A 15115-nucleotide genomic window follows, 5' to 3' on the forward strand; every position below is an offset into this window, starting at 1 on the left:
CATACACTCCAAGGACACTCTGTTCCTTGACACTTTTCAGAATCCTGCCACTTATTCCGTATTCTGTTACGACCGTGGCTGGAGGAGTGCACTGTCTTTCTCTAGTTCTATTTCTCCATGGGTCACAACATATATTTAAATGTTTTACCCAGTTACCGATACGGCCAATTATATACTTTATCTTTGTTTCAGAATAAAATCCACCAACCGGGTTTCTTTAATAAACAACAAAATTATTAATTTATTATAAAACAAGACTTATTCAATAAAGATGCAAAGCTTATTAACACACAGGTAGAAATATTAAAGTTCCCTTCTAAATTAACCCAATACAGACACACCAGTTAAAGAAAAAATAAAGAAGTTTTCTCTGCAGAGATCTCTTTACAAAAAGGACAAAAAAAATGACCACCATAAATCTTGACATGTCACTTCTCTGTAAACAACTCCTCAAGTCACCAAGGCGCCTGCTGCTTACTGGTTTTAGACGAGAGGATTCTCCTACATCCACATCATGTTGGCTCAGGCTGTACATCCTGGTTTGTTCCTACAGACTTCTTTAAATGCTGTGAGTAGTCTTGTTAGGTCTTCTCGTTGTCTGCTTCTAGATATGAAAGCATAGTGTCTAATCTCCCTAACAATTCAATATGAGCTAACCGGATAGTAGGAGGTTCGATCTAAGAATTGTCTAGGCCTCCTTCTGCCTCATTCTCACTATCCCTTTCAACCTCAACTGTCCCTACTACTTGAGATACCTGTTCTTGCCTATCCTCCTCCCAGCAGTGATTCTTTTTCCGACAATCTGGGTGTCAATCAAATAATTTACTATACCAATCCTTTTGACTACTTTATATGGTCCACTGAACTGTGCTTTCAGCGGGCTCACCCTGTAAAAGTAGGAATACTAACACCTCATCCATCCCCTGATTAAAATCTTCGAGTCTTGGCATGCTTGTCTGGGAAGCTTTTAGGTGTTCCTGAGCTACTATGCAGGCTCTCGTGAGCTGCTCCCAGAACATGGATACATAATCTAACACGGAAGATTCGTCCCTCTGTTCTAAAATCCTTTCTTTGATTCATTTTAGAGGACCTCTTACTTGATGTCCAGAAACTAATTCAAAAGGACTAAAACTGGTAGACTCATTAGGTGAATCGCTGGAGGCAAACAAACAAAATTCCAGTCCTTTGTCCCAATCAGGGGATATTCATGACAATATGCCCTGATCATCATTTTGGGGGTCTGATGGTACTGTTCTAAAGCTCCTGGTGTCTGTGGGTGGTATGCTGAGGACTTTAACTGTTATACCAAGATTACTCATAACTTCCTGAAAAATTTTAGACATGATATTGCAACCTTCATCCGACTGGATCTTAATCGGTAATCCATATCTCGTGAAGAACTGGGTTAACTTCTCGACCTCTACCGGAGCAGAAATTGTTCTCAAGGGAATGGCCTCTGAGAACCGAGTAGCCACATCCAGAATAGTGAGTATATTTTGGTGTCCTGCTTTTGCTTTTGGTAAAGATCCCACACAGTCTACCAACACCCTACTAAATGGTTCCCCAAAAACTGGTATGGGAATTTGAGGTGCTGGTTTTATGGCAGGTTGTGGTTTTACCACCATCTGGCACGTATGGCACATTTTACAAAACTGCACCATGTCCTTGTAAAGACCTAGCCACTAAGAATGTCGACTAATACGCGATTGGGTCTTTCAGATCCTTACATGTCCCACCATAGGAATTTCATGGGCTATCCTTAAAACTTACATGCAGTACCACTATCTGGTGAACGACCGTCCATTCTTCGTCCGCAGGTCTGTGAGAAGATCTCCATTTCCTCATCAGAATCCCATTTTTAATATAGTAGCCTTGTGGAACTCCCTTTACTTCAGCTTCAGTTGGAGCCGATTGTGCCACTTTATTTAACTCTGGATCGATTTCTGAGCCTTGATCAGAGAAGACATACAGCACATTTCCTTCGGATTAACCAAATCCCCAAAGAAAGTTTCAGATATTCGGCTATCTGTCTGTGGTGCCAATTTGACCTCTGACAATGGAACTTGTTTAGTCATTGCTGGGATCACTACACATGAAGGAAAAATTCCTGGAACCTTTTCCTGCAACTGTTCTTTCTCTTTGACTTCACTTGGTTTTTCCGTGACAACTGGAGAAGCTACTACCTGAGCTCTGGCCAAATCATTCCCCATGAGTAGGTCAATTCGTTTAAAGGCAAACTATGGACAATTCCTATGGTTACCGTTCCAAACGTTTGGTCACACTCCAGGTGCACCCGATACAAAGGTATGGGTTTATACTCCCCGCTAAAACCATTCACTAAAACTTTGGCATTCAATGCATTCTCTGGTGGAAAAGTTATGCCTTTCCCCAGCAAAAGTGTGTGGTCCGCTCATGAATCCCTAAGTTTATAGGTTTACTTGCCTCACTTGAGGGATTAAGAGTTACTTTTCCTTTTGACAAGAATTCCCTATAACTCTCAGGTATCTTGTTCACGTCTCCTGCACTCACAGCCGTTTTTTTACTTGGCCTGACAGCTGCTGTCAGAGCTACAGTCTGATCTGTCGTATTCTTGGTCAGGGTCTCTTTCTCTGCATTGGCCTTGCGTACCCCAATAAGTCCCATAGGTTTACCCCGCAACTTCCAGCATTCTTCACGAAGGCATCTCACCTTGTGATAAGGGAAACACTTAGGCTTTCGGACCTCACTTCCACCCTCAGCATCTTCCGTTCTGGCCTGAAGAGGAGATCCTGGGGCGTTCCCAGCTGTCCCTTCTTGTCCCCGGCTACTTGCCTTCCTTTCACCCACCCACCTTCTATCCTTCTCCTTTTTGTGGGGGGGAAAAAGGGTTTGGGCTTGTGGACAAGCTTGTAATCATCAGCTATCTCAGCTGCATGTCTGGCAGTTGAAACCTTCTGGTTCTCTATGGGGGTTTTTACTAACAGAGGAAGTGAATTTTAAAATTCTTCCAGGAGAATTATTTCCCCAAGTGTCTCATATGTGGCCTCTACCTTTAGTGCCCGCATCCAAAGATCAAAGTTAATTTGCTTTACCCTTTCAAATTCTATACAAGTCTGCCCAGTCTGTAACTGGAGGTTCCGAAATTTCTGCCTGTAAGCTTCAGGGACCAATTCATAACCAGCAAGAATAGCCTTCTTTGCCATCTCAATCTACAAAAGCCTCCTCAGATAGCATAGCATAAACGTCATGAGCTCTGCAATCAACCTGCTTTGCATGAGCAGTGTTTGGTTTTCTTTCGGCCACCTCATCTGTTTAGCTAGGTTTTCAAAAGAAATGAAAAATGCCTCTATGTCCCTTTTCTCACACTTCAGGAGGGCTTGCACAAATTTAAACAGCTCCCCACTGGGTCCTGGGTCAGAGTCAGATTCTTCCTCCTCAGAACTTTCACTGGAGTCAAGGCCACCTTTTTGTTTTAGTTCCAGCATTTTTAATTGGAATACCCTTTCTTGCTCCCTTTTTTCTCTTTCTCTTCCCCTTTCTCTCTCCTGCCTCTCTTCTTTTTCCTTTTGTAATTCTACTTCCAGCTTATGGAATTCTTTTCCTTTTCTCTCTCCTGCCGCTCTGTTTGCTCCCTTTGAAAAGCCCTTTCTTCCTTTGTTTCGAGTTCAAGCTGTTTCATCTGCAACTGAATTCTAGCTAATTCAACTGAACTACCATCTGGACAGCCTTTTCCTCTTCCAATTTCAAATGCTGTGCTATTACCTCAATTATGTCTGCTTTCTTAGCTCCTGGTTTTAACTCTAACTCCAGGTTTTCTGCCAATGCTTTTAGCCTAGCCTTGGTTAAGATTTACAGATCGCTCAAGGATTTTTTTTTTAGATTAAAGATACAGCATTGAAACAGGCCCTTCGGCCCACCGAGTCTGTGCCGAACATCAACCACCCATTTATACTAATCCTACACTAATCCCATATTCCTACCAAACATCCCCACCTGTCCCTATATTTCCCTACCACGTACCTATACTAGTGACAATTTATAATGGCCAATTTACCTATCAACCTGCAAGTCTTTTGGCTTGTGGGAGGAAACCGGAGCACACGGAGAAAACCCACGCAGACACAGGGAGAACTTGCAAACTCCACACAGGCAGTACCCGGAATCGAACCCGGGTCCCTGGAGCTGTGAGGCTGCAGTGCTAACCACTGCGCCACTGTGCCGCCCAGAATAAATCCTCCCTCTCCCTGTCGTAGCAACTGACAAAGCTATACCGGTAGAATAAAGTTTACTCTTCTCTTTGGCCTCCCTTTCTCGAGAGACAATGGGTAAGCGCCTGGAGGTGGTCAGTGGTGTGTGGAGCAGCGCCTGGAGTGGCTATAAAGGCCAATTCTAGAGTGACAGGCTCTTCCACAGGTGCTGCAGAGAAATGTGTTTGTTGGGGCTGTTACACAGTTGGCTCTCCCCTTGCGCTTTTGTCTTTTTTCCTGCCAACTGCTAAGTCTCTTCGACTCGCCACACTTTAGCCCCACCTTTATGGCTGCCCGCCAGCTCTGGCGAACGCTGGTAACTGACTCCCACGACTTGTGATCAATGTCACAGGACTTCATGTCGCGTTTGCAGACGTCTTTAAAGCGGAGACATGGACGGCCGGTGGGTCTGATACCAGTGGCGAGCTCGCTGTACAATGTGTCTTTGGGGATCCTGCCATCTTCCATGCGGCTCACATGGCCAAGCCATCTCAAGCGCCGCTGACTCAGTAGTGTGTACAAGCTGGGGATGTTGGCCGCCTCGAGGACTTCTGTGTTGGAGATACGGTCCTGCCACCTGATGCCAAGTATTCTCCGGAGGCAGCAAAGATGGAATGAATTGAGACGTCGCTCTTGGCTGACATACGTTGTCCAGGCCTCGCTGCCATAGAGCAAGGTACTGAGGACACAGGCTTGATACACTCGGACTTTTGTGTCCCGTGTCAGTGCGCCATTTTCCCACACTCTCTTGGCCAGTCTGGACATAGCAGTGGAAGCCTTTCCCATGCGCTTGTTGATTTCTGCATCTAGAGACAGGTTACTGGTGATAGTTGAGCCTAGGTAGGTGAACTCTTGAACCACTTCCAGAGCGTGGTCGCCAATATTGATGGATGGAGCATTTCTGACGTCCTGCCCCATGATGTTCGTTTTCTTGAGGCTGATGGTTAGGCCAAATTCATTGCAGGCAGCCGCAAACCTGTTGATGAGACTCTGCAGACACTCTTCAGTGTGAGATGTTAAAGCAGCATCGTCAGCAAAGAGGAGTTCCCTGATGAGGACTTTCCGTACTTTGATCTTCGCTCTTGGACGGGCAAGGTTGAACAACCTGCCCCCTGATCTTGTGTGGAGGAAAATTCCTTCTTCAGTAGACTTGAACGCATGTGAAAGCAGCAGGGAGAAGAAAATCCCAAAAAGTGTGGGTGCGAGAACACAGCCCTGTTTCACGCCACTCAGGATAGGAAAGGGGTGTGATGAGGAGCCGCCATGTTGAATTGTGCCTTTCATATTGTCATGGAATGATGTGGTGATACTTAGTAGCTTTGGTGGACATCCAATCTTTTCTAGTAGTCTGAAGAGACCACGTCTGCTGACGAGGTCAAAGGCTTTGGTGAGATCAATGAAAGCAATGTAGAGGGGCATCTGTTGTTCGTGGCATTTCTCCTGTATCTGACGAAGGGAGAACAGCATGTCAACGGTCGATCTCTCTGCACAAAAGCCTCACTGTGCCTCAGGGTAGACGTGCTCGGCCAGCTTCTGGAGCCTGTTTAGAGCGACTCGAGCAAAGACTTTCCCAATATGCTGAGCAGGGAGATTCCACGGTAGTAGTCGCAGTCACCGCGGTCACCTTTGTTTTTATAGAGGGTGATGATATTGGCATCGCGCATGTCCCGAGGTACTGCTCTCTCGTCCCAGCACAGGCATAGCAGTTCATGTAGTGCTGAGAGTATAGCAGGCTTGGCACTCTTGATTATTTCAGGGGTAATGCTGTCCTTCCCAGGGGCTTTTCCGCTGGCTAGAGAATCAATGGTACTCTAATGCACAAGAAACCTGTTTTTTTCCCCTTTTCCTTATCTCAATTATTATTACCCCACTTACAATTGCACTTCGTCGGCTTTGGGTTATTCCTGACGTGCCCCCATTATATGTTACGACCGAGGCTGGAGGAGTGCACTGTCGTTCTCTAGTTCCACTTCTCCATGGGTCACAACATTATATATGCCAATTATATACTTTATCTATTTTAGTTTCAGAATAAAATCCACCAACCAGGTTTCTTTAACAAACAACAAAATTATTAAACTATTATAAAACAAGCCTTATTCAATAAAGATGCAAAGCTTATTGACACACAGGTTAGAATATGAAAGTTCCCTTCTAAATTAACCCAACACACATATATAATACACACATACACAAGTTAAAGAAAAAATAAAGTAGGTTTCTCTGCAGAGATCTCTTTACAAAAAGGACAAAAAAATACTTTGGCCAAATAAGTGTTAATTCTTGAAGATAAAGGATAAGGTGTGGGATGTCACAGCTGGTCCTTTATTCTGGCGTCCGAAATACGCATAGACAGCTGTCAATGGGGTCTTTCTGGTGCAGTTCTCTTCAGGCGACGTCGAGGATTCGTTTGGCAGGCTTTCCAGGAGAATCACAGCATCAGGGGTTTCAGCTATCACACTGGATTCTCAGGGTTTCTCAAAGAGGTGGAAACGGATGACTTGGTGGCTTCTCTCTTAGCAGGCTTACTCCCAAGTGACTCAAAACAATATCCAAAAAACGAAACCAACTTTTGACCACCATAAATCTTGACATGTCACCTCTCTGTAAACAACTCCCCTAGTCGCCAAGGCTCCTGCTGCTGACTTAGCTCAAGACATGTGACTTCCAGTAAGGGTTTGTTTTTAAACAAAGTCTCAAGTCCTTCCAGTGACCTTTTTAAAAAAATACCAAGTCCAGCACCTATGGAATCTCTTCAGTCTTTCAAATGAATCAATCTCCACAATTTTTAATACGAGTCTTCAAAAAATATTAAAGTTGGAAGCACTTTCATAACAATTCAGGGCGGCACAGTGGCGCAGTGGTTAGCACCGCAGCCTCACAGCTCCAGGGACCCGGGTTCGATTCCGGGTACTGCCTGTGTGGAGTTTGCAAGTTCTCCCTGTGTCTGCGTGGGTTTTCTCCGGGTGCTCCGGTTTCCTCCCACATGCCAAAGACTTGCAGGTTGGTAGGTAAATTGGCCATTATAAATTGTCACTAGTATAGGTAGGTGGTAGGGAAATATAGGGACAGGTGGGGATGTTTGGTAGGAATATGGGATTAGTGTAGGATTAGTATAAATGGGTGGTTGATGTTCGGCACAGACTCGGTGGGCCGAAGGGCCTGTTTCAGTGCTGTATTTCTAATCCAATAAAAATAAATAAATTCCCTTGCCTTGTTTTTCCCCCCAAATGCATTACCTCACACTTCTGGGGACTGAATTCCATTTGCCACTTGACCAGTCCATTAATAACTTCCTGCAGTCTACAGCTTTCTTCCTCACTATCAACTGCACTGCCAATTTTCACATCATCTGCAAACTTCTTAATCATGTTCCCCGCATTTAAATATGAAGAATTGATATATACCACCACGAACAGCAAGGGACCCAATACTGAGCCAGTGGAACCCCACTGGAAACAGCCTTCCAGTCACAAAAACACACATCAACCATAACTCTTTGTTTCCTGCGGCCGAACCAACTTGCTACATTTCCTTGGATCCCATGAACTTTTCATTTACTGATCAGTCTCCCATTTGGAACATGTCAAAAGCCTAGCTAAAATCCAAGTAGACTACATTAAATGACGATTTGTCTTGCCTCTCAGATCTTTTTTTCCCAGTAACTTGCCCATCACTGAAGTTAGAGTGGCCGGCCTGTAATTATGCAGGCTACCTCTTCCTCTCTTTTTAAACAATGATACATTAGCAGTCCTCCAGCATCATGCCTGCAGCCAGGGAGGATTGGAAAATGATGGTCAGAGCCTCCGCTAATTGTTCCCTTGCTTCCCTTAATCTGGGCTACATGTCGTCGAGGGCTGGTGATTTATCCACTTTCAAGGATGCAAAACATCTCAGTATTTCCTCCCTCACTATGTTTATCCCATCCGATATTTCACACTCCTCCTCATTAACTACAATGTCTGCTTTGTCCCTCGCTTCTGAGAAAACAGACACAAAGTATTCATTAAGAACCATGCCCACATCTTGCACAAGTTACCTTTTTGGTCTTTAATTGGCCCTATTCTTTCCTTATCATGTATATATTTGTAAAACATCTTGGCTTTTCTTCAATTTTACTTGCCGATATTTTCTCATGCCATCTCTTCATTTTCTTAATTTCCTTAAATTCATCTCTGCACTTCCTATATTTCTTGAGACTTTCTGCAGTATTGAGCTCTCGGCACCTGTATGCTCTTTGACATCTAGTGGGGTCCAGATTTGACAGTCCCGCCCTTTTTCTTTGTGGGAACATATTTATTCTGAACCCTCTTCAGTTCCTCCTTGAATGCTTCCCAATGCTCTGACACTGATTTACCTTCAAATAGCTGTTTCCAGTCCACTTTTGCCAAATTAAATCTCAGCATAGTAAAATTGTCCCTCCTCAATTTAAAACTTTTAGTCTGTCGATCTTTATCCTTTTCCACAACTACTCTAAATCTAACTGAGTTATGATCACTACCACTAAAATGCTCCCCTACTGATACTCCTGCCACTCACCCAGATTCATTCCATAAAACTCCAGATCTTTTTTTAATTCACTTATGGGATGTGAGCAACGCTAATATATGTTGCCTATCCCTAATTTCCCTCGAGAAGGTGGGGGTGAGCTGCCTTCTTGAAGCGCTGCAATCTGTGTAGTGTAGGTACACCCACAGTGTAATGAGGAAAGAATGACAATATAGTTCTAAGTCAGAATGGTGTGTGGCTTGAAGGATAATTTGCAGGAGGTGGTGTTCCTATGCATCTGCTGCCCTTTTCCTTCTAAGTGGTAGAGGTCAAGGGTTTGTAAGGTGCTGTCGAAGGAGCCATGGCAAGTTGCTGCAGTGCTTTATGTAAATGGTACACATTGCTGCCACTGTGCACCGGTGGTGAAGGGAGTGAATGTTTAAGATTGTGAATGGGGTGCCGATCAAGCAAGCTGCTTTGTCCTGGATAGTGCCAAGCTTCTTGAGTGTTATTGAACCTACATTCAACCAGGTAAGTGCAGATTATTCCATCACACTCCTGACCTCTGCCTTGTAGATGGTGGACAGGCTTTGTGGAGTCAGGTGAGTTATACGCCGCAGAATTCTCATACAAACATATGAATTAAGAGCAGGGGTAGGCCACTCGGGCCCTCGAGCCTGCTCTGCCATTTAATAAGCTCATGGCTGAACTGATTACTCCACATTTCCACCAATCCTCGATAACCTTCCATCAAGAATCTATCTACCTCTGCCTTAAAAATATTCAAAGATTCTGCTACCACCGCCTTTTGAGGAAGAGAACTCCAAAGACTCAGAGAAAAGATTTCTCCTCATCTCTGTCTTAAATGGACGACCCCTTATTTTTAAACAGTTACCCCTAGTTCTAGATTCTCCAACAAGGGGAAACATCCTTTCCGCATCCATTCTCAGCCGCTGATGTGCTCTGTAGCCATAGTATTTATATGGCTGGTCCAGTTAAGTTTCTGATCAATAGTAACCCCCAGGATGTTGATGGTGGGGGATTCAGCGATGGTAATATGGTAATGACGTTCGATGTCAAGGCGAGATAATTAGATTCTCTCTTGTTGGAGATGGCCATTGCCTGGCACTTATGTGGCATGAAGTAACTTGCCCAAGCTGGAATGTTGTTCAGGTTTTGCTGCATGCAGGCATAGATTGCTTCAGTACCCAAGGAGCTGCGAATGGCACTGAATATTGTGTAATCCTCAGTGAACATACCCACTTCTTCCCTTATGATGGAGGGAATGTTGGATAGATGCCAATGTTGCAGCTGTATTGGAACAGCTTGGCTGTAGACGCAGCTAGCTCTGGAGCACAAATCTTCAGTACTACAGCCAGGATGTTATTAGGGCCCAAAGACTTTGCTGTCAACCATTTCTTGATATCACGTTGCCCCTCCTGCCCTTTCTCTTGTTGGGCTTATTCTGTATTGGCTAAAAAAAGTTTTACTGAATACATTTTAAGAATTTTGCACCCTCGATAGCTTTTACAATGAAATCCTCTATTACCACCCTTTAGTTTCTGCATTTTTCAGCAACTTTCCTACATATTTGTTCTTCTGTCTTCCTCTGACTGTTTGGTGGTCTATAGTATACTCCAAGCAATGGGATTGCCCGTTTTGTTTCTCAGTTCAACCTATATGGCTTAATTTGATCCTCTTCTAGTCCTTCTAGCATATCATCCCTCCTCACAGCTGTGATTATTTCTTTAAACAATATTGCGACACCCACCTTTTTTATTCCCCTCTCTATCCTGTCTGAAAACCCTGTAACCAGGAATGTCAAACTGCCATTCCTGCTCTTCTTTAAACATTGTTTCAGTAGCAGCTGTGAGATACTTCCAAGTATCAATCTGTGCCCTCAGCTCATCTGCCTCAATCCCTAGACTTCTTGCATTGAAGTATATACACTGAACAGCTCTTCTTTCCTTTGATTCCTCGACTTACCATACTCACACTTAAGTTCTTGGTCAGGGAGATACAACCTAATGTCAACTTCATGAAGCAAATTGGTTAGTTAATCCATTTAATTCTTTCAATTACAGAGCAGCATAGGCGAACATGGACAAACATGTCTGCTGTCTGGCACATGTCCGGGGGGAGCAAAATAATAAAAATAGGGGGAAAATCAAGGTCAGAATGGAGGAAATATCTTTGTCGATAATAATGTGAACCATCAAAGACCAACACTGCTGAATTAAAGAAGGATGATAAACAAACACTCACAGCTCTGATCAACCCTGTGCCAGTTTCCATGGTGCTAAGCCTTGTGTCACCGATCTTCACTGCAAGAATTTGAGCCCCGGGTGCTATGCCATTCCGTTCAGGATCATCTGGAAAGAAACCTGCAGCAATACTAGCTACATGTGTTCCATGCGCCCCTGTTGAGAACAAATGCCAACACTACAGATAAAGCAACTTTTCATTGGCAAGAGTTCAGCCCCCCGCAGTCTACCTAGTAATACACTAAGCAGATAATGCTTGCACAATAAATCAATTATACAAATTAGCAGTAATATTTAAGAGTCTACAATTTTATAAAATTGCACTCCATGTAATATTCCAGCCATTATTTTAGTGCTGGAAAATTGTGAGAAGTGCGCATCCAAATACCTAATATGTGCCCGCAGAGGACAAAGAATTGAAGGAAGCAGCCCAGAATGAGTTGAACAAAATATGTTAGTGGATAGAACAATGGCAGATAAAAGTTCACGAGGAGTGGTCAGGGACAGGAGGGTGTGACTATGAGTGAGGCAGGTAGAGGGATCCAGGAGGTAGTGTTGCAGGAGCCTCAGCCCTTGTCCTTGTCCATCAGGTCCGAGATTCTTGCTCCCTGTGTGGATGAGAGCAGGGACTGTCGGGAGGATGAGCAAACTGACCATAGCACCGTGGTACAGGGAGCCATTCAAGTGGGGGGAGAAAAGAGAAATGTAGTCGTAATCGGGGATAGTATAGTTAGGGGCATAGACACTGTTCTCTGCGGCAAGGATCGAGAGTCTCGAAGGCTGTGTTGCCTACCTGGTGTCATGGTTCAGGATATCTCATCTGGGCTGCAGAGTAACTTGGAGTGGGAGGGGAAAGATCCAGTTGTTGTGGTCCACGTAGGTACCAACGATATAGGTAGAACGAGTATAGAGGTTCTGCTGAGGGAATATGAACAGCTAGGGGCTAAATTAAAAAGCAGAACCAAAAAGGTAATAATCTCCAGTTTACTAAAAGTGCGAAGAGAAATGCAGACTGGTTTCAATCTCATAATGAAGAGCTGGAACCTGTCATAGCCGCTAAGCGCATTGCACTTTTGAACTACAAGAAAGCCCCCAGCGATTTAACATCCGCAGCACTTAAAGCAGCCAGAAGTACTGCACAAAGAACAGCTAGGCGTTGCGCAAACGACTACTGGCAACACCTATGCAGTCATATTCAGCTGGCCTCAGACACTGGAAACATCAGAGGAATGTATGATGGCATGAAGAGAGCTCTTGGGCCAACCATCAAGAAGATCACCCCCCTCAAATCTAAATCGGGGGACATAATCACTGACCAACGCAAACAGATGGACCGCTGGGTTGAGCACTACCTAGAACTGTACTCCAGGGAGAATGCTGTCACTGAGACTGCCCTCAATGCAGCCCAGCCTCTACCAGTCATGGATGAGCTGGACATACAGCCAACCAAATCGGAACTCAGTGATGCCATTGATTCCCTAGCCAGCGGAAAAGCCCCTGGGAAGGACAGCATTACCCCTGAAATAATCAAGAGTGCCAAGCCTGCTATACTCTCAGCACTACATGAACTGCTATGCCTATGCTGGGACGAGGGAGCAGTACCCCAGGACATGCGCGATGCCAACATCATCACCCTCTATAAAAACAAAGGTGACCGCGGTGACTGCAACAACTACCGTGGAATCTCCCTGCTCAGCATAGTGGGGAAAGTCTTTGCTCGAGTCGCTCTGAACAGGCTCCAGAAGCTGGCCGAGCGCGTCTACCCTGAGGCACAGTGTGGCTTTCGTGCAGAGAGATCGACTATTGACATGCTGTTCTCCCTTCGTCAGATACAGGAGAAATGCCGTGAACAACAGATGCCCCTCTACATTGCTTTCATTGATCTCACCAAAGCCTTTGACCTCGTCAGCAGACGTGGTCTCTTCAGACTACTAGAAAAGATCGGATGTCCACCAAAGCTACTAAGTATCATCACCTCATTCCATGACAATATGAAAGGCACAATTCAACATGGTGGCTCCTCATCAGAGCCCTTTCCTATCCTGAGTGGTGTGAAACAGGGCTGTGTTCTCGCACCCACACTTTTTGGGATTTTCTTCTCCCTGCTGCTTTCACATGCGTTCAAATCCTCTGAAGAAGGAATTTTCCTCCACACAAGATCAGGGGGCAGGTTGTTCAACCTTGCCCGTCTAAGAGCGAAGTCCAAAGTACGGAAAGTCCTCATCAGAGAACTCCTCTTTGCTGACGATGCTGCTTTAACATCTCACACTGAAGAATGCCTGCAGAGTCTCATCGACAGGTTTGCGTCTGCCTGCAATGAATTTGGCCTAACCATCAGCCTCAAGAAAACGAACATCATGGGGCAGGATGTCAGAAATGCTCCATCCATCAATATTGGCGACCACGCTCTGGAAGTGGTTCAAGAGTTCACCTACCTAGGCTCAACTATCACCAGTAACCTGTCTCTAGATGCAGAAATCAACAAGCGCATGGGTAAGGCTTCCACTGCTATGTCCAGACTGGCCAAGAGAGTGTGGGAAAATGGCGCACTGACACGGAACACAAAAGTCCGAGTGTATCAGGCCTGTGTCCTCAGTACCTTGCTCTACGGCAGCGAGGCCTGGACAACGTATGCCAGCCAAGAGCGACGCCTCAATTCATTCCATCTTCGCTGCCTTCGGAGAATACTTGGCATCAGGTGGCAGGACTATATCTCCAACACAGAAGTCCTTGAAGCGGCCAACACCCCCAGCTTATACACACTACTGAGTCAGCGGCGCTTGAGATGGCTTGGCCATGTGAGCCGCATGGAAGATGGCAGGATCCCCAAAGACACATTGTACAGCGAGCTCGCCACTGGTATCAGACCCACCGGCCGTCCATGTCTCCGTTATAAAGACGTCTGCAAACGTGACATGAAATCGTGTGACATTGATCACAAGTCGTGGGAGTCAGTTGCCAGCATTCGCCAGAGCTGGCGGGCAGCCATAAAGACAGGGCTAAATTGTGGCGAGTCGAAGAGACTTAGTAGTTGGCAGGAAAAAAGACAGAGGCGCAAGGGGAGAGCCAACTGTGCAACAGCCCCAACAAACAAATTTCTCTGCAGCACCTGTGGAAGAGCCTGTCACTCCAGAATTGGCCTTTATAGCCACTCCAGGCGCTGCTTCACAAACCACTGACCACCTCCAGGCGCGTATCCATTGTCTCTCGAGATAAGGAGGCCCAAAAGAAAAAGAAAGAACTACCTGAGCCACGAGCTAATTGGCACAGGGTGAATAAGATTAAAGAGGTAAATGCGTGGCTCAAAGATTGGTGTGGGAGAAATGGGTTCAAATTCATGGGACATTGACACCAGTACTGGGGAAGGAGGGTGCTGTTCCGATGGGATGGACTCCAGCGAATCATGCTGGGACCAGAGTCCTGACAAATTGCATAACTAGGGCTATAGATAGGGCTTTAAACTAAATAGTGGGGGGGAGGGGAGGAGGGTTCAGTTGCATGGAAGATTAGGAAGTCAAAGTTAAAGGAGAAGGTAGGAGTGCAGGTTAGCGATGAGGTTGATTGTTACCAGAAAATACAAAGGAAGGGACAGAACGTGTGAACGTCATATTGCACCAAGGAATCATACAAGAGTAGGAAAATTTGATAATAGAACAAACTTAAAGGCTTTGTATCTAAATGCACAAAGCATTCGGAATAAAGTAAATGAGTTAACAGCGCAAATAGAGACGAATGGGTATGATTTAGTGGCAATTACTGAGACGTGGCTGCAGGGAAACCAGGTTTGGGAACCGAATATCCAAGGGTACTCAGTATTTCGGAAGGATCGGCAGGAAGGAAAAGGAGGTGGTGTAGCTTTGTTAGTAAAGGAAGAGATCAGTGCTGTAGTGAGAAATGGTATAGGCACTGAAGATCAACACGTAGAATCAGTCTGGGTAGAAATAAGAAATAGAAAGGGAAAGAAGTCCCTGGTGGGAATAATCTGTATGTCCCCAAACAGTAGTTCCGCAGTGGGGCACAGTATAAACCAGGAAATACTGGGGGCTTGTAAGAAAGGTACGGCAATAATCATTGGTGATTTTAATATGCATATTAGAATAGACTGGATTAATCAAATTGGCAAGGGTAGCCTCGAGG

General features: G+C 45.1%; 1 protein-coding gene across 3 annotated transcripts in view; it reads right to left on the reverse strand.

Moving 5' to 3' along the window:
• tpp2 (tripeptidyl peptidase 2) overlaps positions 1-15115 on the reverse strand; it is a 277723-nt gene that overhangs the window by 212110 nt on the left and 50498 nt on the right. For all 3 annotated transcript variants that reach the window (XM_068034106.1, XM_068034105.1, XM_068034107.1), the window contains exon 7: positions 10980-11134. In XM_068034106.1, coding sequence (XP_067890207.1) covers positions 10980-11134 — 155 coding nt within the window. The remainder of the gene's footprint in view (positions 1-10979; positions 11135-15115) is intronic.

This window comes from Heterodontus francisci, chromosome 6 (genome assembly GCF_036365525.1).
Source record: "Heterodontus francisci isolate sHetFra1 chromosome 6, sHetFra1.hap1, whole genome shotgun sequence".
In the NCBI taxonomy this organism is placed as follows: Eukaryota; Metazoa; Chordata; class Chondrichthyes; order Heterodontiformes; family Heterodontidae; genus Heterodontus; species Heterodontus francisci.